This window comes from Salmo trutta, chromosome 6 (assembly GCF_901001165.1).
Source record: "Salmo trutta chromosome 6, fSalTru1.1, whole genome shotgun sequence".
NCBI lineage: Eukaryota > Metazoa > Chordata > Actinopteri > Salmoniformes > Salmonidae > Salmo > Salmo trutta.
The window spans coordinates 14,671,683-14,698,600 of NC_042962.1; the positions used below are offsets into that span (position 1 = coordinate 14,671,683).

Sequence of the window (26,918 nt, forward strand, 5' to 3'; positions counted from 1 at the left end):
GAACAAGACGCCCTTGCCCGATTTATCCAATTGCAGCATGGCTACCAGTGTCACATCTATAGTGATTGGACAACGGCGTAGATTTTGTTTGCAACAAGCCACACTATTGGCTACATGTCCAGGGCGATCCCCAATACCGATTTGAGCAGTCGTACACCGACGGCGCAGACCTCCACAAGGGTATTCCACCACAATGGGGTTTGCCCTAGAGCGGTCCACATCATTGCCTGTGATTACCTTTCTTGCATGAGTCACCCAGTTGTACTTGAGAAGTAGTACTCAACAGTTTTCAATGTGAGGCAATGGTGGAATTTAGTGGAATACTCTTCAAAAATGTTTTATGATCTGTTAATAAAAGCTTTATGGTGTCTGATAGTTCACATTAATAATACAAATAATAATAGGCTACTTACTTGAAAAGTAACTACCCTACCTTCATTAATTATCTGAAAGGTTTTTATTGTTCCTAGACAGGTGTCTGGGTAGGAACAGTATTTGAACAGTCCCCCTATCAAATACACATATTATTATTCATGATATTCATTTGAGATCACAGTGAATGTCTGTCACACTCAGTAGGGAGGAGAACTTCCCACAAATGTATGAGAGAGAGAGAGAGAGAGAGAGAGAGAGAGAGAAATAGAAAGGAATTCATACTACTCCTCCATCAATGTCAGGCTGACCTAACAGCTAGTACCTGCAGACAGTGACTATTGTCCAGTGTGTCTCTATTGTCCGGTGTGTCTCTATTGTCCGGTGTGTCTCTATTGTCCGGTGTGTCTCTATTGTCCGGTGTGTCTCTATTGTCCGGTGTGTCTCTATTGTCCGGTGTGTCTCTATTGTCCGGTGTGTCTCTATTGTCCAGTGTGTCTCTATTGTCCAGTGTGTCTCTATTGTCCAGTGTGTCTCTATTGTCCGGTGTGTCTCTATTGTCCAGTGTGTCTCTATTGTCCAGTGTGTCTCTATTGTCCAGTGTGTCTCTATTGTCCGGTTGTGTGAGTAGTAGGCTAGATGTAAATAAGACCTTATTTCCAGGAAGTCAAGGAACACACCATTCCATTCCAGATTTCTCCCCTGAAAACACTGTTCTAAGAACCACCTCTACTTACATTCCAATTAGACCATTTTTTGGGGTTCCTTATGTAGGAGAGCTGGGGGAAAATCCTGAGCTACACCATGGCAACAGTCAGGCTGAATGCCAGTTGAAGGGCATAATGAGTAGGGCTATCCCCCTCTCCTCGACACCATCCCTCCATCCCTCCCTCTCTTCCACGGCACTCTGAATGCATTTCCACACAACCACACTCCCTGCCACGAGGTCCTGCGTCTTTTCCAGGCAACCAAAGCAACATTGTGCCAAATCACTCCACCAGCCAGTCACTCACCCTCGGCGAAGGCTAGGCACATGATAGTGGAACCCCATATTGCCCATAGCCAAGGACAAGACAATCTAGCCTCATTCGGTTGGATATCAACTGAGAATGACCGGGTTTAGCTGTGGTGGCTATTAAGCTGCATTTTTTATAGACATTTCTAAAAGTGTAGTGGAGGTTGGTGTTGATTTGGTAGGTTTTACAAAATGTTTTCAACAAACCACTTGTCCATTCTAAAATGAGATGTGCGTGTGCGTGTGCGTGTGTGTGTGTGCGTGCCCGTGTGTGTGTGCGTGCCCGTGCGTGTGTGTGTGTGCGCATGTGGGTGTCTGTGTGTGCGCATGTGGGTGTGTGTGTGTGCGCATGTGGGTGTGTGTGTGTGCGCATGTGGGTGTGTGTGTGTGCGCATGTGGGTGTGTGTGCACACTCCCATGAGTGTGACTGTCTGTGGGAAAGGGTAGGAAAGCATTTCTTAATTAATTCCTCCTACGGTCTCTTTAAAGCACACACATATTGGTCCCTAGGTAGACATGCTTAGCCACACAAGTCAGTGTGCTAGCCCAGGAGACAGAATATAGAGAAGGGAGTCCAGGGACAGGTGTGCTGCTTACCTGCTGTTTCCCCAGGGGCCACAAGTATCTTCTTGCAGATCAGGAAATAAACCGTCAATAAAATGTGATTCCAATCTGTTGTATTGTATGGACTTTCAACACCATAAACAATACATTACAACTGCGATATGCCACTCCTTGAGATAATTACTGGTTTGCAAACTTTACCCAATCTAAATGATAAGATACAATATTACTATCATTATTGTAGTCTTTATATACATGGAGCTGAGGTGAATATAATACATATTGGTTATGGTAAACTTTGTGTCCACTTGCAAACCCTTTTCGACCAACGTTTTTACCCCCTTGTCATGTCACTCTGTAAAATCTGCATGTATGTATCGCCATCTTGTGGAAGAAGAGTATTCAGGACAATACTTTTTTTCTACGTTTCTTCTATCTTCCACTAGGTGGTGGTCTTCTGTCACTGAATGCAGAGGCTTTGTGAAACCCATGGTGTAATCCTATCAAGCCCACTAAAAAGATAGTAGACTAAAAAGCACAGCGTTACGTTCAATATTTGACCTTATCTTTCACCCTCTCTCAGAAAGTCATCAATCCGTTGACACTACTACTATTCCACCCAGACACCTCAGTATCCTGCAGTATAGTAGACCTACTTCCAACTCCCCTTTAAACCCCAACCCAACATCCAGCTAATCATGTTAGGGCCACTGACGGCCGGGCCACTGGCGGCCGGGTCGGGCCACTGACGGTCGGGCCACTGACGGCCGGGTCGGGCCAGTCACACAGAAAGAGGAATAACTGTGGACAAATGCAGAGGATGTGATTGGCTAAAAGTTCTCTTAGTTAAGTCTTTTGAGTTCTGTTGTTTGGTGTTTGCGTTCGTAGTCCATGTTAAAACAGTAAGGTGACAAGTTCTCTCATGTTGGTGTTCTCTGATGAATTTTGACAATGTCTTTAGCGACTCTTAGATCGAATAGAGTGTTGGAGATAACATAGTGATAAAACAATTGAACGGTACAATCCCTGTGGAAAACTCTTTGTTACTATTTATAGCAGTTCTATCAATAATGAATAGAGATCCTGTGTGAACAGTATACCATTACTGATAGATCAGTGGACCAGCTGAACAACCACACAGTCAATATCAGGAATCATATGAAAATCATTGTGGTTGCTGTGTTGTGCAGGTAATGGTGAGAGAATATGTCGGAACAAAGGCAGCTTTCCCTGTCCACCTCAGGAGAGGCCCCATATTTAGTCCTGGGCCTCCAAAAGATCTGTACACTGGACGACATCAATAAGTCCTACAGGCACACACACACACACACACACACACACACACACACACACTTTCACCTCACTTCTTGAGCTGTGTGCTTGGTTAAACCAGTGGGTGACCCACTTAAATATTTGGGCCGACCCATCAGGTTGTTTCTATAGGACACACAATTTGGGAGTCATTGGGCTAGTTAGTGGAGTAACCAGACAAACAACAGATAACCGTAACTGAACTGAACTGCATATTACATCACTGACAGCAACCCTTTGAGCATGTTAACCCATATAAAAAGTTCCATCCATTTAACTCTATATACTCTAAACACTGTTTTTGTTAGTATACGAAGATCATTTTCTCCACAGAAGCAGGTTATACATTGATCTGTGACCATGCAACGTGTGCTGGAAAGCACAAACAAATGTCACGTAACAACCAACGTCTATGGAGGTCAGGGGAATGATTTTCATGGGCCGTTTTTTAAGAGACAAAATACAAGACTTTGTGAGTCAGACAGACACTCTGACTGACTGCTACAAGACCTTTTATAATCACAGACAGTTATTGTCAGACAGCTGCATGAATACAATATTACTTCCATAAAACTAAAATATTAATACTACAGAACAGATGGCACCCCTTGTACTCAGGTCAGGGCTTATAAAAGACTCCTGTGTGTGTGTGTGTGTGTGTGTGTGTGTGTGTGTGTGTGTGTGTGTGTGTGTGTGTGTGTGTGCGTGCGTGCGTGCCCCCCATATGCAAGGGTGGGTGTACTCGGAAGCTTGTCAGAACACCTTGGGAATAGACCCTAGCATTATGGCTGCAGCCCCACTTTCTATGTACCCACACAACAAGTAGTACCTGAACCTTACAATTAAACAGAAGAACAGACTTCCTACAACATGAAGAGCTGCAGATAAAAACCTACTGGTCTCTGTACTCAACCTTAATCTAGTTATTGTGTCATGACATTAGTATGACAGGGGCCTTTGATGCTTACTCAAGATCAATTCACTCAGCTATAACCCGAGCCGTTATCAATTATATTTTGCAATGTAATTCCGCATTTTAATGTAGATTTTGTTTAGGATAACTATTTTAACCTACATACTGTATCCTACATTTCAATCAAAATATGCCTGTCAAGACCTCTTTTATACCTTGCCTTCTCTCTCATTTCACCAATACATTTCCATTCGAAGCACTCCGACACGTACAGTAGTAAGTCAGAATCTAATGACTTATAATATGAATTCACTTCAGACGCATACAGGTGCCGTCACAATTAGTCGTTCTTAATTAGTCTAATTGGAATTCGCTTTCAGGAACCATCCAAATGGTTGGCTTTTGAGCAGCCCTTGTTTGTTGTTAATGAATATGTAATCATAGTGGCATTTTCCGAGCCTGTTGGCATCATGAAAAATGAACAAGCAGACGTGCTTCGGAGCATCATCAAATGTTAATGACAAATTACAATATACAGCAAAAAAGAGAGAGCGAGAACATCTTTTTTATGTAAAGCTGACTGTAGTTATATTTATAGTTTTATGTAAAGCTGACTGTAGTTATATTTATTGTTTTATGTAAAGCTGACTGTAGTTACATGTATAGTTTTATGTAAAGCTGACTGTAGTTATATTTATAGTTTTATGTAAAGCTGACTGTAATTACATGTATTGTTTTATGTAAAGCTGACTGTAGTTATATTTATTGTTTTATGTAAAGCTGACTGTAGTTATATGTATTGTTTTATGTAAAGCTGACTGTAGTTATATGTATTGTTTTATGTAAAGCTGACTGTAGTTATATGTATTGTTTTATGTAAAGCTGACTAGTTATATTTATTGTTTTATGTAAAGCTGACTAGTTATATTTATTGTTTTATGTAAAGCTGACTAGTTATATTTATTGTTTTATGTAAAGCTGACTGTAGTTATATTTATAGTTTTATGTAAAGCTGACTGTAGTTATATGTATTGTTTTATGTAAAGCTGACTGTAGTTATATTTATTGTTTTATGTAAAGCTGACTGTAGTTATATTTATAGTTTTATGTAAAGCTGACTAGTTATATTTATAGTTTTATGTAAAGCTGACTGTAGTTATATGTTTTGTTTTATGTAAAGCTGACTGTAGTTATATTTATTGTTTTATGTAAAGCTGACTGTAGTTATATTTATAGTTTTATGTAAAGCTGACTGTAGTTATATTTATTGTTTTATGTAAAGCTGACTGTAGTTATATTTATAGTTTTATGTAAAGCTGACTGTAGTTATATTTATTGTTTTATGTAAAGCTGACTGTAGTTATATTTATAGTTTTATGTAAAGCTGACTAGTTATATTTATAGTTTTATGTAAAGCTGACTGTAGTTATATGTATTGTTTTATGTAAAGCTGACTGTAATTACATGTATTGTTTTATGTAAAGCTGACTGTAGTTATATGTATTGTTTTATGTAAAGCTGACTGTAGTTATATGTATTGTTTTATGTAAAGCTGACTGAAGTTATATTTATTGTTTTATGTAAAGCTGACTGTAGTTATATTTATTTTTTTATGTAAAGCTGACTGTAGTTATATTTATAGTTTTATGTAAAGCTGACTGTAATTACATGTATTGTTTTATGTAAAGCTGACTGTAGTTATATTTATTGTTTTATGTAAAGCTGACTGTAGTTATATTTATTGTTTTATGTAAAGCTGACTGTAGTTATATGTATTGTTTTATGCAAAGCTGACTGTAGTTATATTTATTTCATGGTGTCTGTCAACAATATCTACACATTTTCTACCCTGACTTGGAAGACTTTTAATTGTGCTATACGTGCTATTCCAACAATAACTGTGCTTACATCAGTATTGTACTAATGTACTAATGCCTGGCACGTGTGAGGGTTGAGGGTTCTCACCCCATTTTTGTCACTAGTTGCTAAGGTGCTGACTGCTGACTGGATCTGATCTGCAGGTATTGAGAGTGATCTGCAGGTATTGAGAGTGATCTGCAGGTATTGAGAGTGATCTGCAGGTATTGAGAGTGATCTACAGGTATTGAGAGTGATCTACAGGTATTGAGAGTGATCTGCAGGTATTGAGAGTGATCTACAGGTATTGAGAGTGATCTACAGGTATTGAGAGTGATCTGCAGGTATTGAGAGTGATCTGCAGGTATTGAGAGTGATCTGCAGGTATTGAGAGTGATCTGCAGGTATTGAGAGTGATCTGCAGGTATTGAGAGTGATCTGCAGGTATTGAGAGTGATCTGCAGGTATTGAGAGTGATCTACAGGTATTGAGAGTGATCTACAGGTATTGAGAGTGATCTGCAGGTATTGAGAGTGTAGACATGAATGCGTCTAGAGATGCCAGGATACACACTGAAACATGGGAAAAGATCTCAACTTGGAAATGAGAGATAATAGTGCAGCCTCTTACTGAAAGCGTTAGATAAGACCATAAAGTAGCAAGATAGTAACAATGAAGAAGATGGCATTTTGGCTAGCTTAGCCTTCTGGAGTGAATAATCTTTTCAATTTCGTAATAATTGTTTTTTTCAAAGCTTGCTTTGAAATATCATCCAGACAAGAACCCAGAGAACCTGAACGCCACAGATAAATTCAAGGAGCTCAACAATGCCCACTCCGTCCTGCCAGATGCTTCCAAGAGGAACATCTACGAGCTATGTCTCCCTCGGGCTGTACGTGGCTCAGCAGTTTTGAGAGAACGTCAACGTTTATTTCATGCTCTCCAGTTGGTAGGCAAAGGTGGGTTTTGTCAGGTAGAAATTGTGTGTGTGTGTGTGTGTGTGTGTGTGTGTGTGTGTGTGTGTGTGTGTGTGTGTGTGTGTGTGTGTGTGTGTGTGTGAAAAAGGACATCTAGTCTATGTTCATGTGTTAATAGTGAGTGGTCTATGTCCATCCTGTTTGTGGTCTGTAGCGTGCTAACAGGCTGCTACTTCTGCTGCTGCCTGTGCTGCTGCTTAAACTGCTGCTGTAGGATGTGTAAAAACCAAAACCCCTGGGGAGGAGGACCCCGACACCAACATTTTCCCTGGCAACCTGGAGGAGCAGATCCGCACAGACATGGAGACAGGTGAGCAGCACACACTACAATGTTCAGCAGGGTTTTGTAACAGAGAGCCAGGTGAGCCCCACTGAAAAGGATGAAATTGCCCCTTGACACTGAACTGAGGTCAGTTTTGCCTTTCATCTTCCTAATAAGGTTAGGACTCTGGGAGGGTAAGTTGATGCTGTGCCTAAGGGCAACTTCTACCCTGAGTAAGCCTCACACACTATCTCTTACTGCTTCAGAATTAGCCTAGAGTTCGCAGTTTTATTATCCTTCTGTTGAAACAACAGCAGCAACCATTTTAATAAGCTCTTACTACATCAGTCTCCTACCGTATCAATACTTCCTCATCTATTAAAGGGAAAGTATTTGATGCTACGAAGTGACTTTGATGTGAAAGCAAAGTCACGAAGACAGCGGAATGGCATAGACTTTGAATACGATGTTTTCTCCAACGCACCAAGTCAGCCTGTTAATGAAAATAAAGACACTTGATATATTTGGGCCAGATACTTGGATATGATACATTGCTCTGGTGCCAGTTAGCTGTGGGAGGTTGGGTGTGATTTTATTATTCATGTCTGCTGCAGTTCTCCAACATAACTGATAATTACTGCCTCTGAGTCACATCTCCAAATGTGTTTCCATACCAGTTATTTTGAGCCCCATCTCACGATTAAAGGGAAACAATGGCCTTTGTTTCCAGCACTCACTGCAAAGTCTCTCAGCCATCATGGGGGGATGATAAGAAGGCCTACTCATATATTTGGCTTCAGAACACATTGCTTATGATAACATATTTATTGTGAGCATGTACCAATAGGAATTGTACCTACTACTGTAGGCATAGCCCAGTGTAATTGAAGTGATTAAAGCGGCCCTTCAAGCCAGCCAGGCTGTGACAAAGTGTGCCTCGTCTGTGGTGCCAAAAGGACAACCGGCAGCAGGAGGCAGGTGGCTAGACGTCACTTCCTCTAGTTAGTGTACAGATGTAGGATCTTCATTTGATCACTTTTTTTGCAAACTTGTAGAGTATTCAAGGTTTAAAAGGCTTCTAAAGTTTGTAATTTCCACTTTAAATAATAGACTTGATTTGCCCCTACAAAAAAAAAATCCATGCATTATAATCCACATAATAATTCACATTTCCTGTTGCTGCAGGATTATTCCTGCTGTATCAAACTGGCTCAAAATAATATCCTACATCTGTAGTAGGCCTATTTCTAGGGCCGTTTTGGAGGATATGCCAAATTTTCTCAGTTCTGTGTAACATTACAACATAAAACTAATGGACTGATAAACTGATCTTACCCTCTCCAGATGCTGACGACATCCCCATAATACCACAACCAACCAATACCAGCGAGAATACCAGGTTGATTGGTGACGGATGACGGGCCTATACCTAACACACCTGAGAGCAGACATTAGAGGACTGGTGATGTCATAGGGAGTCCAGCCCTGGGTTCTTATTTACAGTGCATTCATAAAATATTCTGACCCTTTTACTTTTTCCACATTTTGTTACAGCCTTATTCTGAAATGGATTAAATAAATATTTTTCCTGCTCCATCTACACACAATACCCCATAATGACAAAGTGAAAACAGGTTTTTAGAAATGTCCTCTTGGAGTTTTCCAAAAGGCACCTAAAGGACTCAACAAGATTCTCTGGTCTGATGAAACCAAGATTGAACTCTTTGGCCTGAATGCCAAGCATCACGTTTGGAGAAAACCTGGCACCATCCTGACAGTGAAGCATGGTGGTTGGGCGAAGGTTCCCCTTCACCTCAGACTGGGGTGAAGGTTCACCTTCCAACAGGACAATGACCCTAAGCACACAGCCAAGACAACGCAGGAGTGGCTTCGGAACAATTCTCTGAATGTCCTCGTGTGGCCCTGCCAGAGGCCAGACTTGAACCCAATTGAACATCTCTGGAGAGACCTGAAAATATCTGTGCAGCGACCCTCCTCTTCCAACCTGACAGAGCTTGAAAGGATCTGCAGAGAAGAATGGGAGATACTCCCCAAGTCAAGTGTGCCGAGCTTGTAGTGTCATACCCAAGAAGACTTGTGTCTGTAATCACTGCCAAAGGTGCTTCAACAAAGTTTGTACATGTAAATGTGATATTTCAGCTTTTTATTTTGGATAACTTTATTTTTGAAAACAGTTTTTGCTTTGTCATTATGAGGTATTATGTGTAGATTGATTATGGGGAAAAAACTATTTAATCCATTTTAAAATAAGGCTGTAATGTAACAAAATGTTTGAAAAAGTCAAGAGGTCTGAATACTTTCCGAATGCACTGTAAATACTTATTTTCTGTGTGTTTTAGCATCTTCAAATAATGTGGCCTGAATTAACTACTTCTATTGGAAGTATTTTAAAGTATTTTCAAATAATTCCCTATAAATAGCCTACTATTTGAAAGTATTCTCAAATAGTTATTTAAAATACTATTTTCAAATACCTGGGTTGAATGCATGGGATGCAGACGTTCCAAGTGTATATTTCCAAATCAATTCCATATTCAAAAACGTGTATTTTCAAAAACAACAAAAATATCTAAATGCTTACTTCCTAAATAGTATTTGAACCCAAGTCTAAGGGGGATTCATTCCCTCATGTAGTAGATCCCAGACGGCCTTCATTCCACCCCTTGACTACACTTTGTAAATTATGAATCAGTGTTCGTTTGTGTGCAATATGTTTTGTGTTTGTTATTGTTTTGTGTTGTTTGTTATAGAGTATAGTAGGCGTAAGTATGGCTGTGAAAGGATTGAGAGATTTAGAATTGTGTCATGTGGCAATAGACTTCTCTTTTTGAAAAGTTACTTCAAAATCTTTTTTTTTGTAATGATATTACGCATCTGTCAAACATGTAGGCGTACAAATCATACTTAAATACGTTGTTAGGTCTGGTTTCACAAATCAGGTGAGCAAAAAAAAATTCCTCCTTCGAGCCGGATTTGAACCAGCGACCTAAGGATCGCTATGTAACCTCTACAGTCCTCCGCTCTACCAACTGAGCTATCGAAGGGGATACATAAAACTGTTGACTAGCGGGCTATCTATAAGTAGCAGTGTGTGTGTGTATTTGGCTGGTTAACGTCTTAGTTTACTTTCTGCAATTAATTACTCAGCGTCGAATAATATATCTGAGTAGACTACATTTTAGCAGTCACATATTTAGATTGCGAATTATAAAAACAAACGAGATAGCTACCGGTAGCTAGCGACATCTCGCATTCTCAACACATTTAACGTTACGATTTAACGTTACGAGCTAGCAAGCATGAGCCGTGTCAAACGTACCGAAGCCGTGTGCAACCATTACTAAAATCTAGGACCGTACTCTGTATATTCCTAGACTAAAACTAAACTAGCTGTAACGACGTTAGCGAAATGTTCTAATAAGGTTGACATGGTGGTAATGAACTGTTTCCTAAATTAAAGTGTCATAGAAACTAGCCCCACAACATTGTTACTCTGACGACGAACAGCCTAAAAAGTTGCACTTCGAGAGGGAGGTGGCAACATTGTATCTAACCAGCCACCCACATCCAACACGTCATTCTAAATAGCGTGATGCATTGATATTAGTTACTGCTGCTGGTGTGTATAGGAGGGGAATTAGCTCAAATGGTAGAGCGCTCGCTTAGCATGCGAGAAGTAGCGGGATCGATGCCCGCATTCTCCAAATATTTTCCTGACCGTCCTAATCAGTGTTATTGTCTATGTTCCATAAATAAACATTGAAATTACTTTGTAGCCAGTCATGTGTTGCTATGTATTCATATGAAAAATTAACATTACAATATTTTGAAACATGAACTGGATGAACGTTCCTTCAGTGATCTGCGAGATACTGTACTTTTTAACACTACGAGATACTGTTCATGATGCTGATAATATATTCTGATACGTTTTATAAGGGTAGATATTATTTTAAAATACCATAATACATCAAGTTGCCTCATTATACTGCTTTTATACTCAAACATAGTGTGTATGCCACTGTTCATCAGAGACACAGGTGGATTCTAATTTGCAAATGTAATATCCACAAAGGGATTCAGCTGAAATAGTTCGTCAATTTTTACACTGTTTCAGGGCGCCCACTGAAATTCTAGTAGTTTTACTGAACTCCCCTAGGATTACCAACGAACTGCGATGCTCATCAGCACATCAGTTGAGTCCAAAATGTAAATCCTACCATAGCCAATATAAATAGCCTATTATGTCACATTTTCATGTTGTTCCCCTGAACAACACATCCTCAAACACTTTTGTTATACAATGATATTTACATATAGGCTAACAGTTTGATGACACACAGCGTTACATTAAATGGGGTCAGTTTGAAGACTACTGCGAGGAATCATCAACTGCCCAAGCCCTATCTAGACTCGTTTTCATATATGGGCAAGTAAACATGGCAACCTTCGACCTGACACTTTCTAAAAACAGCCCTGACACCCGTTGGAGCAGCCAGTTTGGGTGCCACACTATACTCTGTGTGAGGAACAGCTTGAACCGGAGCAATTACCGTGGGCCTACCTTTCAATTTTACTCCGAAATAAGCGGCTTGGGACGTTATAATGCCGAATTAACCATTTCTTATTATTAATTTGACACTTTTAACGTCTTAACGGAGTGAGTGGGTGTGAGAAGAGTGGGTATCAGAAGAGAAACATCATGGACAATTTGGAGAAGCAGTTGATTTGTCCCATCTGCCTGGAAATATTTACCAAACCGGTGGTCATTTTACCGTGTCAACACAACCTGTGTAGAAAGTGTGCCAATGATATCTTTCAGGTAAAGTAGTCCTGCAATAACGTAAGTAATAGCTATGTATTTTCTGGTAGACATATAGATTAAACCGTGTTTAATCTATAAACTATATTATTTGTTGGTCTATTTATAACAACTAGTTTTACTGTATATCAGGGATATTGCTTTTGTTTGTTTCTTGTCCAGGCCCATAGGCTATGTACACCAAAACCTCTGCACTGTTCTCATTTGGTGCTTTATTTTATCTTGTTGTTGTTGTTTCCCATGAGCCATTGCAGTGTTCAATCTCAGCTATGTGCACCCATGTCATTTTGTGTAGCCTCAAATGTGACTATAGTATTACACATGAAATATTAGGCATAGACAATAACAGGTATTACATTTGGTATACATTTTAATATGCCCCTGTCTGTTCTCTCCTGTGTAGGCCTCCAACCCATACCTCCCAACCAGAGGGGGGTCAGTGACCTCCGGTGGCCGATTCCGGTGCCCGTCCTGCAGGCACGAGGTGGTCCTGGACCGCCATGGGGTCTATGGGCTCCAGAGGAACCTGCTGGTGGAGAACATCATCGACATGTTCAAACAGGAGTCCACCAGGTACACTATAGGGGTCCAAATGAAAAAGAATACTTCCAGTGCCTGTACTTGACTTTCCAGCCAAGGTGCATGAACAGATGAGCAAACTGGGGGGAAACCATTTTCTCCATTTTCTCCATGTTCTCACTAGCTTGTTACAGTACAGTACTTGTTACAGGAATAATTGTAAGTATTAATTATAAAATAAATAGAGTCTGTCTCAGAAACACACCACCATCACTACCACCACCATCACTACCATCACCACCACTACCACCACCATCACTACCACCACTACCACCACCATCACTACCACCACCATCACTACCACCACTACCACTACATCACGATCCTGCTGTATCACAGACTAAATACAAACATCCAGTTACTAAATTTTGTGAGTTCAGGGGAAAATGCTTTTTTATGTGTAATTTCCTTATCTTATTCACTCATCTTGTTACATTCCCAGGCTCTAATACTTGCAATATATCAGTGAATTGCTTACAAGAAGACGAACAGTGAATTGTAAAAGTCGGCCAGTTAGGGCATTGAACAGTGACATATATACTGATAGCAATGTGAGATTTTCTTCTCTGAAAAACTACATACAGCCTACATTAAAAACGTGTTGAAACTCCAGTGTTGAAACTCCAGTGTTGAAACTCCAGTGTTGAAACTCCAGTGTTGAAACGTGTTATTTTTCCTGATTCTTCATCACATGACCTGACACCTGACCAAGACAAAGCTGGGCCTCAATCTTTACTGGTCACGTCATGTCACGTCCCTTACGTCTTCAAGAGAGCGAGAGTTGCACCCCTTCTGAAAAAACCTACACTCGATCCCTCCCATGTCAACAACTACAGACCAGTATCCCTTCTTTCTTTTCTCTCCAAAACTCTTGAACGTGCCGTCCTTGGCCAGCTCTCCTGCTATCTCTCTCAGAATGACCTTCTTGATCCTAATCAGTCAGGTTTCAAGACTGGACATTCAACTGAGACTGCTCTTCTCTGTGTCACGGAGGCTCTCCGCACTGCTAAAGCTAACTCTCTCTCCTCTGCTCTCATCCTTCTAGACCTATCTGCTGCCTTTGATACTGTGAACCATCAGATCCTCCTCTCCACCCTCTCCGAGTTGGGCATCTCCGGCGCGGCCCACGCTTGGATTGCGTCCTACCTGACAGGTTGCTCCTACCAGGTGGCGTGGCGAGAATCTGTCTCCGCACCACGCGCTCTCGCCACTGGTGTCCCCCAGGGCTCTGTTCTAGGCCCTCTCCTATTCTCGCTATACACCAAGTCACTTGGCTCTGTCATATCCTCACATGGTCTCTCCTATCATTGCTATGCAGACGACACACAATTCATCTTCTCCTTTCCCCCTTCTGATAACCAGGCGGCGAATCGCATCTCTGCATGTCTGGCAGACATATCAGTGTGGATGACGGATCACCACCTCAAGCTGAACCTCGGCAAGACGGAGCTGCTCTTCCTCCCGGGGAAGGACTGCCCGTTCCATGATCTCGCCATCACGGTTGACAACTCCCTTGTGTCCTCCTCCCAGAGTGCTAAGAACCTTGGCGTGATCCTGGACAACACCCTGTCGTTCTCCACTAACATCAAGGCGGTGACCCGATCCTGTAGGTTCATGCTCTACAACATTCGCAGAGTACGACCCTGCCTCACACAGGAAGCGACGCAGGTCCTAATCCAGGCACTTGTCATCTCCCGTCTGGATTACTGCAACTCGCTGTTGGCTGGGCTCCCTGCCTGTGCCATTAAACCCCTACAACTCATCCAGAACGCCGCAGCCCGTCTGGTGTTCAACCTTCCCAAGTTCTCTCACGTCACCCCGCTCCTCCACTCTCTCCACTGGCTTCCAGTTGAAGCTCGCATCCGCTACAAGACCATGGTGCTTGCCTACGGAGTTGTGAGGGGAACGGCAACTCCATACCTTCAGGCTCTGATCAGGCCCTACACCCAAACAAGGGCACTGCGTTCATCCACCTCTGGCCTGCTGGCCCCCCTACCTCTGAGGAAGCACGGTTCCCGCTCAGCCCAGTCCAAACTGTTCACTGCTCTGGCACCCCAATGGTGGAACAAGCTCCCTCACGACGCCAGGACAGCGGAGTCAATCACCACCTTCCGGAGACACCTGAAACCCCACCTCTTTAAGGAATACCTGGGATAGGATAAAGTAATCCTTCTAACCCCCCCCCCCTTAAAATATTTAGAGTCACTATTGTAAAGTGGTTGTTCCACTGGATATCATAAGGTGAATGCACCAATTTGTAAGTCGCTCTGGATAAGAGCGTCTGCTAAATGACTTAAATGTAAAATGTAAATGTAATGTCATGTCCTGTGGAAAAACTCCTGCTGCCACTCATAATGAACGTTTTCTATAATCTTGACTACTTTTCTGGCATTGTATACAAGTATTCCAGGGTGCCTTATAAAGACAAATGGTGGCTGATGAAGGTGACTAGTAGTAGATCATAAAATAGTGTTGATAAACAAATAATGAAATACAGTAGTAGATGACGTCCTTCAATCAGATGTTCTCCCTCCAGAAGCCACAGCGATGACAACAGCTGGAGCTAAATACAGTCAAGGAAGTACGTAGATCACAAACATCACATTTACATGAAGGATTACTGTTTATATTTAACTCCCGCTAGCTAAAAGGAGCTAAGTGTCAGCGTTTTTGTAGTGAGTGTGTCATCTTATCTTTGGTGTCTGTTGGAGGGTTTAGTGCTATAAGAATCCATCAGATGAATGTGTTGCTTTGAAGAATAGGAACCCTGAGGCAATGTAATCTAGCTCTCTACTGTCCTTTCACTCGACATCACGCTTCAAACTTTATTCATGAGACAAAACTCTTTCGCTCGACATAGAGAGGGATGGAGTGGAATGGAGGTGAGGGGTGTTCTGTGTGTTTGAGGACATTCGCTAGCTTGATAGAGGAAAAAAGAGAGAAGGAGAGGTACACTTGCTTATTGTGTAGTTTTGCATGCTTAAAGGCAGAGCACTCAGTCGCTGGTGCCCATATTAACCCATGGTCCCACACTGAGTCAGAGGGTTGATTTGGTTGGCAGGAGGTTTCTGGTCCGAGTCACACAATGATATACCCCCAGCCGACGTGTGTGTGTGTGTGTGTGTGTGTGTGTGTGTGTGTGTGTGTGTGTGTGTGTGTGTGTGTGTGTGTGTGTGTGTGTGTGTGCGAGCGAGCGTGCGCGTTGGGAGGAAGGGTGACTAATAACTAAGGTATGACACACACGGCACTCCATTTAGATACTGTTTGTACAGATGCTTGAGGCTTAGGATGTGATGTAGCCTATCATGACCTTGGTAGGATATCATGACTGAATGAAGTTCAGTTATCATGGGCAGGCAGCCTGATTCATAACAGCCAGTGGAAGGAAACTGATCAGGAGAGGAAGCCACTAAACTATAACAGTTAGATGCACCCCTAGTATTGGGAGTCTCATCATGTCTCCCTTCCCCTTCCAGCAGCGCCAAGCCAGCGGCCCCAGAGAGGACAGAGGAGCAGGCCATGTGCCAAGAGCACGAGGAGGAGAAGATCAACATCTACTGTGTGACCCACAGCGTGCCCACCTGCTCCATGTGCAAGGTGTTTGGAGCCCACCAGGACTGTGAGGTGGCGCCGCTCAAAAGCATGTACCAGACACAGAAGGTGAGGACCTAACTATCTGCTGTATGGTCTTGACTGATGTAGGAAAACATCTTCAAGAGATGTACAGTAGGTCAAATGGGACAGTTGCCAACTGCGCATGTCAGTGCATTGCAACTCTCTCAGTGACTGATCCGTTTTGGCTCTCTGTGTGTGCGTGTGTGTGCGTGTGCGTGTGTGTGTGCGTGTGCGTGCGTGTGTGCCCCAAGACGGAGTTGACTGACGGGATAGCGATGATGGTGGGGAACAACGACAGGATCCAGGGCATCATCAGTCAGTTAAAGGAGACCTGCCGGACCGTAGAGGTGACTGGGCCAGTGTGGCAGCACCTGTATTTCTGTCTCTGTCTGGCTGCCTCTCACTAACACAGCCAACTAAAACCAGGATGTTACTGTATTATATATATATATATATATATATATATATATATATATATATATATATATTATATACAAAAATGAGAAGGTGTTTTAAGTCTGTTTGTTTCTATCACCCACAAAAATAAACTAATAAGGTCGGACACTTTGTCCTCCCTCACACATACCAAGAAACACATGAAGTATTCTGCCGTTTCTCTCTCACACTGAGAAACCAGGAGGAGAGTTGATGGGGAGAGAGTGGACACACACACACACACACACACACACACACACACACACACACACACTGGGGTTGATGAGCTAGTAACAACTGTACTGGGGAGGAAGCTGGAGCGGCTCCAGTCCCCTCTGTGTCACCCGTGGTGGTGTTACCCAGGATTGCCATGCAGAGCTGGGTCGTGTTCAGAGCTGGGTCAGGTTCAGAGCTGGGTCAGGTTCAGAGCTGGGTCATGATCATTAGGCAAGGCAGTGGGAGAAAACGCTTGTGTGTTTGTGTCCGTCGGTCTGTCCGTCCATGTGTGTGTGGTTGCCTGCGCACAGGAAAATGGCATGAGGCAGAAGTCCCAGCTGTGTGAGAAGTTTGACCATCTGTACGCCATCTTGGAGGAGAGGAAGAGGGACTTAAGTTCTAAGGTGGCGGCCGAGCAGGAAGAGAAGCTTAACTACATCCGGGGTCTAACCAAGAAGTACAAAGAGCACCTGGAGCAGAGCAGTAAGACCGTAGAGACAGGCATACAGACCTTGGAAGAACCAGAGATGGCCGTCTTCTTACAGGTGACTGACACAAACACTCTCCCTTAACATTCAGGCTTGAATCCTGATTCAACTTTTCACATAAATCAGGAATTTATAGTAACCCTTTCCATTTCTTTGTCTTACAGACTGTAAAAGACCTCCTTAAAAGGTGAGTACACATGCTGATGGAACAAAGTGTGTATCATGTACCACATTATGTACATATCTCTAAAAACTATACACAACAAGGTAAAGCCTGACTCTCTCCCTGTGTGTGTGTGTCAGGACTGGGGAGGCGTCGAGTACCTCCCACCTGGAGAAGGTGGAGCAAGGATATGAGGCGATGGATCACTACACCGTTAACTTCTGGAGAGAGGGCAGGGCCCTGCGTAGCATTGACTTCATCTCAGGTAGGAAGAGTTGGTAGTGAAACATCTTACTGTGTCTCTTTCTGTCTGCCCCTGCAGGGTGGGGTGCATCTCAATTGTCTTGTGTGGCTTCCTTTCCTTGTTTCCGGGCTGTCATCTTTATTGATCTGAAAACAGGCTAGGTGAAAGCTACAGTTGAAGTCAGAGGTTTAAATAGACCTTAGCCAAATACATTAAAACTCAGTTTTTCACAATTCCTGACATTTAATCCTAGTAAGAATTCCCTGTCTTAGGTCAGTTAGGATCACCACTTTATTTTAAGAATGTGAAATGTCAGAATAAAAGTACAGAGAATGATTTATTTCAGCTTTAATTTCTTTCATCACATTCCCAGTGGGTCAGAAGTTTACATACACTCAATTAGTATTTGGTAGCGTTGCCTTTAAATTGTTTAACTTGGGTCAAACGTTTTGGGTAGCCTTTCACAAGCTTCCCACAATATGTTGGGTGAATTTTGGCCCATTCCTCCTGACAGAGCTGGTGTAACTGAGTCAGGTTTGTAGGCCTCCTGGCTTGCACACACGCTTTTTCAGTTCTGCCCACAAATTTTCTATAGGATTGAAGTCAGGGCTTTGTGATGGCCACTCCAATACCTTAACTTTGTTGTCCTTAAGCCATTTTGCCACAACTTTGGAAGTATGCTTGGGGTCATTGTCCATTTGGAAGACCCATTTGCGACCAAGCTTTAACTTCCTGACTGATGTCTTGAGATGTTGCTTCAATATATCCACATAATTTTACTTCCTCATGATGCCATCTATTTTGTGAAGTGCACCAGTCCCTCCTGCAACAAAGCACCCCCACAACATGATGCTGCCACCCCCGTGCTTCACAGTTGGGATGGTGTTCTTCGGCTTGCAAGCATCCCCTTTTTTCCTCCAAACATAATGATGGTCATTATGGCCAAACAGTTCTATTTTTGTTTCATCAGACCAGAGGACATTTCTCCAAAAAGTACGATCTTTGTCCCCATGTGCAGTTGTCAACCGTAGTCTGTCTTTTTTTATGGTGGTTTTGGAGCAGTGGCTTCTTCCTTGCTGAGCGGCCTTTCAGGTTATGTCGATATAGGACTTGTTTTACTGTGGATATAGATACTTTTGTACCTGTTTCCTCCAGCATCTTCACAAGGTCCTTTGCTGTTCTGGGATTGATTTACACTTTTCGCACCAAAGTACATTCATCTCTAGGAGACAGAACACGTCTCCTTCCTGAGCAGTATGATGGCTGTGTGGTCCCATGGTGTTTATACTTGAGTACAGTTGTTTGTACAGATGAACGTGGTACCTTCAGGTGTTTGGAAATGGGCCCCAAGGATGAACCAGACTTGTGGAGGTCTACAATTGGTTTTCTGAAGTCTTGGCTGATTTCTTTTGATTTTCCCATGATGTCAAGCAAAGAGGCACTGAGTTTGAAGGTAGGCCTTGAAATGCATCCACAGGTACACCTCCAATTGACTCAAATGATGTCAATTAGCCTATCAGAAGCTTCTAAAGCCATGACATCATTTTCTGGAATTTTCCAAGCTGTTTAAAGGCACAGTCAACTTAGTGTATGTAAACTTCTGAACCACTGGAATTGTGATACAGTGAATTATAAGTGAAATAATCTGTCTGTAAACAATGCCCTAACCGACTTGTCCTAACCGACTTGCCGATGTCCTAACCGACTTGCCAAAACTAGAGTTAACAAGAAATTTGTGGAGTGGTTGAAAAACGAGTTTTAATGACTCCAACCTAAGTGTATGTAAACTTCCGACTTCAACTGTATATTAAGCTTTCCATGGGCAGTATATGTAGTTCTTGCTTTGTTGTTTATCAGACATTTATCTCTCACTTCCGTATCCCTCTGTCTGTAGATGATGAAGATGAGTATGAGGAGGTAGATGGGGGAAAGGCAGAGGCTGGAGTAGGAGGTGGAGCCTCAACAGCTGCCCCACTCCCATCCCCCGCCCCTTAACTCAGCCAACCACAGAGCACAGCCAAGCCTGCTGCCTCAACCTAACCATCAGACATGGCCCAGACAGAGATGGAGAGGAAGCGAGACATCCCACTCTCTCATTTTTTCTGGTTCATATAGAGTCAATGAACTAAGCAGACCAGACCCAGCTGCTAATGCATTGAAGCCTATGTGAGAGCCACCTCGTTAAGCAGACCGGAACTGATCCTATTTTTTTCCAGTGGTAAACGGCCTGAGAGGGACATCTTAATTTATCCACCATCTTTGGTCCAGACTCATAGATACTTCCTGCAAGAGTAGGATGAAGTTGCCCCTAGACATTGGTCTAATGTCAGTTTTGAGTTTTCCCTCATGGTTAAGGTTAGGATTGGGGGAGGCTAAGCTGATCCATGATCAGTGCCTATGGACAACATCTACCTGAAGCACACCTGCACAGGTGATAGACAGAGCCTTCTGTCAAAGCTGTGGCTGGATGCAGCTGGATGTGGACATGTTTTTTTCCCAATAGGAGTGCATTTCAGGAGTCAGGAAGTTCACTATAGGAAGACTTTTTAGCCTGATTAAATTGACGTCTGAGTTTACCTATTTATTTTATTTGTTAAAGAAATATGCTAACAAGGTAGTTTTTTTGTGGCTAATTTTAGTGTTCCTTCAGACTGCCGTTGTAGCGTTTTGTCTAAGCAGCAGTGTTGTGTTTCTTTAATGAAGTTGGCAAGATGCCACCGTCTGAACTACATCATTAGAGAATATCTCAAACAAGAACTTCCAAGAGATTTTTTTGCCTTTTATTGTTCTTTTTTTTAAATGAAAAAGTATAAAAATATATATATATTTGGTTACATTTTGAATTCACATAGGATAATAATATATACAGTACCTTCATAAAGTATTCACACCCCTTTTACTTTTTCCACATTTTGTTGTTACAAGGTGGGAATAAAATTGATTTAATTTTTGTCAATGATCTACATAAAACACTCTGTAATGTCAAAGTGAAAAATAAAATTAGAACATTTGTAAAATATTTATGAAAAATGTATGAGTCATGTTAGAATCACCTTGGCAGCAATTACAGCTGAGTCTTTCTGGGTACCTCTCTAAGAGCTTTCCACACCTGGATTATACAATATTAGCTTTTTTTTTAAACCCTTCAATCTCTGTGAAGTTGGTTGTTGATCATCGCTAGACAGCCATTTTAAAGTCTTGCTATAGATTTTCAAGCCGATTAAAGTCAAAACTGTAACTAGGCCACTCAGGAACATTCAATGTCGTCTTGGTAAGCAACTCCAGTGTATAATTGGCCTTGTGTTTTAGGATATTGTCCTGATAAGAGAATTTTCCTCCCAGTGTCTGTTGGAAAGCAGACTGGATCAGGTTTCCCTCTAGGATTTTCTCTGTGCTTAGTTCCATCCTGTTTATTTTTATACCTCCTAAAACTCCCTAGTTCTTGTTGATGACAAGCATACACATAACATGATGCAGCCACCACCTTGCTTGAAAATATGAAGAGTGGTACTTGGTGGTGTGTTGTGTTCAATTTGCCCCCAACATAATGCTTTGTATGCAGGACATAAAGTAAATTTCTTTGCAAAATTTTTTGCAGTTTTACTTTAGTGCCTTATTGCAAATAGGATGCATGTTTTGGAATATTTGTATTCTGTACAGGCTTCCTTCTTTGTACTCTGTCATTTAGGTTAGTATTGTGGAGTAACACAATGTTGTTAATCCATCCTCAGTTTTCTCCTATCACAGCCATTCAACTCTGTAACTGTTTAAACGTCACCATTGGCCTCATGGTGAAATCCCTGAGCGGTTTCCTTCCTCTCCGAGAACTGAGTTAGGAAGGACGCCTGTATCTTTGTAGTGACTGGGTGTATTGATACACCATCCAAAATGTAATAACTTCACCATGCTCAAAGGGATATTCAATGTCTGTTTTTTTTTTTTACCCATTTACCAATAGGTGCCCTTCTTTGCGAAGCTTTGGAAAAACCCGGTCTTTGTGGTTTGTGGAATCTGTGGAATCTGTGTTTGAAATTCACTTCTCGACTGAGCGACCTTAGATATAATTGTATGTGGGGGTACAGAGATGAGGTAGTCATTCAAAAATCATGTTAAACACTGTTATTGCACACAGAGTGAGTCCATGCAACTTATTATGTGACTTGTTAAGCAAATGTTTACTCCTGAACTTATTTAGGCTTACCATAACAAAGGGGTTGAATACTTATTGACTCAAGACATTTCACCTTTTCACTTTTGATACATTTTAAAAACGTCTAAAAACATTATTCCACTTTGACATGATGGTGTATTGTGTGTAGGCCAGTGACACAAAATCGAAATGTAATCTATTATAAATTCATGCTGTAACAACACAATGTGGAAAAAGTCAACGGGTGTGAATACTTTCTGAAGGCACTCTAGGTTTAATATATATGGCTAGGTTTTTCAATTACTGTAAGAGATGGCAAGCAGACTTTTCTCCTAAAAAATATAACTTTTCAAGAAGATATTTTGCCTGCATTTTGTCACAGTGTACATTATATTGCATGCACAAAGTGTGAGAATAAAACAACTTGTTTGTTCAGGTGTCCTTCTTCCTTTGTGCAGAAAATCGTAATGCACCATTGTCTTTACTGCCTCACTGTAGAGACTTTGTCTTCCAGCAGAGTATAGACCATTCGGGGCATGTGGGCCAAAGTCATTTCCGTTGGCCTCCAGCACCATTTCTCTATGAGGTATTTCCCTTATGCCTCCCCTTCTTAGCAGTAAACAGGCATTAGTTCACACATCTCACTGCCTCAGTTCAGCTAACGATGTCAGGGAGCTTATTGCGTAATCCAAATAGCTTCTTCCAGCCCAGTGGAGGGCGTGTGTGTGATGTGAATCTTGTGGTGGTGCTTTAACAATCCACACACCCGGATCCAGATCCATCATTTACTTATCTTGTCAATCACGTTTACAGAATGGTTTACTGTTCACAGAATGGTTCACTGTTTTCAGAATGGTTCACTGTTCACAGTATGGTTCACTGTTCACAGCATGGTTCACTGTTTACATAATGGTTCACTGTTCACAGCAGGGTTCACTGTTCACAGCATGGTTCACTGTTTTCAGAATGGTTCACTGTTCACAGCATGGTTCACTGTTCACGGCATGGTTCACTGTTCACAGCATGGTTCACTGTTCACAGCATGGTTCACTGTTTACATAATGGTTCACTGTTTACATAATGGTTCACTGTTCACAGCAGGGTTCACTGTTCACAGCAGGGTTCACTGTTCACAGCATGGTTCACTGTTCACAGCATGGTTCACTGTTCACAGCATGGTTCACTGTTTACATAATGATTCACTGTTCACATAATGGTTCACTGTTCACAGCATGGTTCACTGTTTACATAATGATTCACTGTTTACATAATGATTCACTGTTTACATAATGGTTCACTGTTTACATAATGATTCACTGTTTACATAATGGTTCACTGTTCACAGCAGGGTTCACTGTTCACAGCATGGTTCACTGTTCACAGCATGGTTCACTGTTCCCATAACGGTTCACTGTTCACAGCATGGTTCACTGTTTATAGCATGGTTCACTGTTCCCATAACGGTTCACTGTTCACAGCATGGTTCACTGTTTACAGCATGGTTCACTGTTCCCATAATGGTTCACTGTTCACAGCTTGGTTCACTGTTTACATAATGATTCACTGTTCCCATAATGGTTCACTGTTCACAGCATGGTTCACTGTTCCCATAACGGTTCACTGTTCACAGCAGGGTTCACTGTTTACAGCATGGTTCACTGCAACATTTACAACTTAGGCTCTGCACTGTAATGAGCCCCCTGTTGCTATGTAGGGCAGACAATAAGTCGAATGACTCACAGACACAGTTGTTTTGTTTATGTTGACACTACGGATCAAGGATCAGGGCACACAGACACGTGCCACTCTCATCTCACACAAGAAAGAGCTCATTTGGTGCCATAGAACAAGTTTCTGAGTTTTTGTTGTCTTGTCACTAACGAAGCAGTGGCTTGGACTGTGTAATGAGTGGCGCTCCTTCATAGAGGAGTGCTTTGAAACAGCTAGGTAGAGGAGGCTTGAATTGTAAGGAGGCTCCTTTGAGGCAATGGTCATCTCACTAACTCCTCTCAGCTTGTTATTTTGCTCACATTTCCAGTGATTCTCTGACTTTGATTCTAATGTAATTTTTTCTTTACCTTGTCTGGATCAATTTGGTGGCACAAATCATCAGTAGGCTAATATAAATGCAATAACAATAGTCATTTCACTGTATGGCTTTTTGTTTTGAATTCTGTATCCTTTTGTGTGAGTGTTTCAGACTTGTGGCAGCGAGCTGATCCTAAATCAGTTCAAGGACAGGAAAAACAAATTCTGTTTATCTTTATGATTAAGAGTAGACCTAATCTCTCTTTCTTTTTGGACTTTTTTCTCACTGCATGTCACATGGTATAGCGACTATTGCCGTTGGTTTGAAAAGGACAGGCGCTGCTTTTCAAAGCACATGCAATTAGACATCTGCAGGATTGAAAGAAACGCTCTTGCTCCATCCTCAAACTTTATGCTATTGCACGGACTACTGTAGGCTATACAGATAATCATGCTTAGTTTTTTTGCCAGACACTTCAGATCAGTGAAATGTTTGTGTGCAGTATTTATACAAAACCAAATTTAGATTCAAATGGCTAACTATATCGGCGATAAACTGTAGAATCTACAAATATCCACAGAGAAGTGCAAACAACTTTTCAGATTTTATTGAAAAATATAAGTATAAGATATTCTCTTGCACAACAAAAATGTACTGGTTGCTCATAAGTTTATTAACAAACTTAAATAACATAACATACAATAAAACTTCATTTCCTACGCCTATAAGATCTACCCAAAAAATATGTTCTTATCTTAAAGAGAGACAGAATCGTGTGTATTCTACAGTTTTGACGTAGAACTTTAACAACAATAGCCTAATACAAATTCATAGGACATACTTTATCTTGCATGATATAGGCTACAATCATAATTACAAGTAGCCTACAAGCCCATTTAGTCTCCACCGTCGGAGGTTAAAGCTATAAAATAAATAATTATAAACAAAGATGGAGAAGCAGCACTATGGTACAGAATATTGTGTGTTTTGTGCTAAATGTAAAAACAAATCTTTGGCGGATGGATGGATGTAGTTTTCATTTCCCGAAGATCTCCATCATTTTTCTGTTGCTATGGGCTTGTTGCTGTAACTGTTCAGCTCTGGACATCTCCATCATCTGTCGGAGCATGTGGAACGTAAGATCTAGAGATATCGGCGGATCATCGGACCTCCTCCCCCTCTCCATCGAGTCGTCGAGCTGGTTCGCGAAGCCGCTGATGAACCGGCTGATGTTCCCAACTTTGCCTTGTAGAAGACGCTGCGTCAGCTGGAGCTGCAAGGCTCTGTTGTAGACCGCTGGGGAGCCCTCTGGGTACATGCCTTTCGGTGCGGACGCAGCAGAGTTGCGGTTCCCGTTGCCCAGTCGGATGTAGTATTCCTCTCCGTGTCGCGTCAGGAGGGGAAGAGACTGTTGCTGCGCGTCGTGATGTGGAACGATGGCGCGCTGGACAGCGCCAGGGCTCTCGATAGCCCTACACTCATAGCGCGGTAAGAAAGCAATGAGCAGAACCACGGTGGTGACGAGTAAATTGAGCTTCATGTCAGGGGTTCAACGAGATCTGAGGAAGAAAGGAGACAATTAACTCCACGTCTCAATCATTATCATTTTTGTACAATACGTTGATGCGTAATTTGTTCGTAAAATTGAGAGGCATTCGTTGCATGCGATGAAGTTGCAGGATAATATAAACTACATGTGAATGCATGACTTAAGTTAAAGTTTTCAATTGTGATGAGAATACACTGTCTATCATTTTAAATTCCTGTCATCTCTACCATTATCAGACTAGGAATTTACAGCCAGAAATAAATTAAATAGAATATGTACATGCAAAGTAATCCATTTAGTGGTCCATAAATCCAGGGGTTGGTGAAACGTCCACAAAATCAAAACGAGATAGCAGAGAGGGAATATATGAGTTATGCGTGCATCTTTGAGTATCCATCAAGTTAATGTGGAAATCTATGAACAGCTTTCTATGTTGAGGAATAACATGTAATGGTACCTGCCAACACACAAATGAAAATAACATTTTAAAATGAAGTATGATCTATGCATGGACTTGTTGCCAGTATATATGGTCTCATACCTTCAGTTGAGTCGTTGTGTCCCTGGATTTTAGGTATTTGTTGAGAACTCTCTTCCACGAGTGATGGATCAAGAAATGTGTATAAGGAGTTCTTCAAATAAAGGACGGCAGTTTGTATTTATATAGCCAAGACCCGCGACAAGTGTCACGCTCTGAGCTCAGAGATTGCGTCTGCGCGGAGTTACATTGGTGTAACTTGAATGAACGCATCTGTGAAAGTCTGGGGTAGTTTGAATGAGATGAGTCATAAATGTTGGTTGTGTGCGTGTGTGTGTGTGTGTTTAGAATATAACATATTTTCCAACACGCACACAGGCTTGGATGCAGACATAATTATTTGTCCATAGTTGTTCTTTATCTCAGTGGCTGGTCTGTTCTACAAAAAGGAGACCTGTATTATGTCATGCACAAGTCGTGTTCAGAAAATGGACAGAATTGTAATTTTGGTGGTTCACTTCTCAAAATGATTCTCACTCAGACAATCAAATGCCAGACTTTGTGCCCTGAATTAGAAATTATAAATATATTTTGCTGAGACATTATTAATATTTATAACAGATTACCTCAGAGTACATTCTAAATTAATATAATTGTACTAATCAACTTCAAGAACAACAGATTGGTCTGAAATGCATTGTCCAATATTTCATGGCAATCCCTTAAAATGTCTTGAACAGAATGTTCGGAATGCTATAGGAGCTTACTAGCTCAACTTAAAAAAATATATATATATGGCCCTTTTCAAGCACTGTCTGTGGATTAGAGTTCCTCAACTTTTCTTAAGCATGATTACAC

The 26,918-nt window shown here is 41.6% G+C and overlaps 2 protein-coding genes, 2 non-coding genes and 1 pseudogene across 5 annotated transcripts; 3 read left to right on the top strand and 2 right to left on the bottom strand.

The window, feature by feature from the left end:
• Positions 1-3,157: 3,157 nt before the first annotated feature.
• Positions 3,158-8,725, top strand: LOC115195197 (dnaJ homolog subfamily C member 5-like; annotated as a pseudogene).
• Positions 8,726-10,250: 1,525 nt separating this feature from the next.
• trnay-gua (transfer RNA tyrosine (anticodon GUA)) lies at positions 10,251-10,336 on the bottom strand. The gene is given in 2 exon segments: positions 10,251-10,286; positions 10,300-10,336. It is a non-coding gene; the product is annotated as a tRNA-Tyr (tRNA).
• Positions 10,337-10,923: 587 nt separating this feature from the next.
• trnaa-agc (transfer RNA alanine (anticodon AGC)) lies at positions 10,924-10,996 on the top strand. The gene has a single exon. It is a non-coding gene; the product is annotated as a tRNA-Ala (tRNA).
• An 804-nt stretch (positions 10,997-11,800) lies between these two features.
• On the top strand, positions 11,801-20,873 carry trim55b (tripartite motif containing 55b). Of its 2 annotated transcripts, none has more exons than XM_029755404.1 (8): positions 11,801-12,114; positions 12,518-12,687; positions 16,170-16,353; positions 16,560-16,655; positions 17,271-17,504; positions 17,612-17,634; positions 17,751-17,875; positions 19,749-20,873. In XM_029755404.1, exons 1-8 carry the CDS (start codon positions 11,995-11,997, stop codon positions 19,847-19,849), a joined length of 1,053 nt encoding a protein of 350 aa, XP_029611264.1. In that variant the 5' UTR covers positions 11,801-11,994; the 3' UTR covers positions 19,850-20,873. The 2 variants fall into 2 exon arrangements, with proteins under 2 accessions (XP_029611264.1, XP_029611265.1); XM_029755405.1 differs by having other exon boundaries at positions 16,173-16,353.
• A 3,771-nt stretch (positions 20,874-24,644) lies between these two features.
• On the bottom strand, positions 24,645-26,203 carry LOC115195199 (corticoliberin-1-like). Its single transcript, XM_029754988.1, has 2 exons — positions 26,124-26,203; positions 24,645-25,592 (listed from the first exon to the last, which is right to left on the bottom strand). Exon 2 carries the CDS (start codon positions 25,571-25,573, stop codon positions 25,070-25,072), a length of 504 nt encoding a protein of 167 aa, XP_029610848.1. The 5' UTR covers positions 25,574-25,592; positions 26,124-26,203; the 3' UTR covers positions 24,645-25,069.
• Between the last annotated feature and the right edge of the window lie 715 nt (positions 26,204-26,918).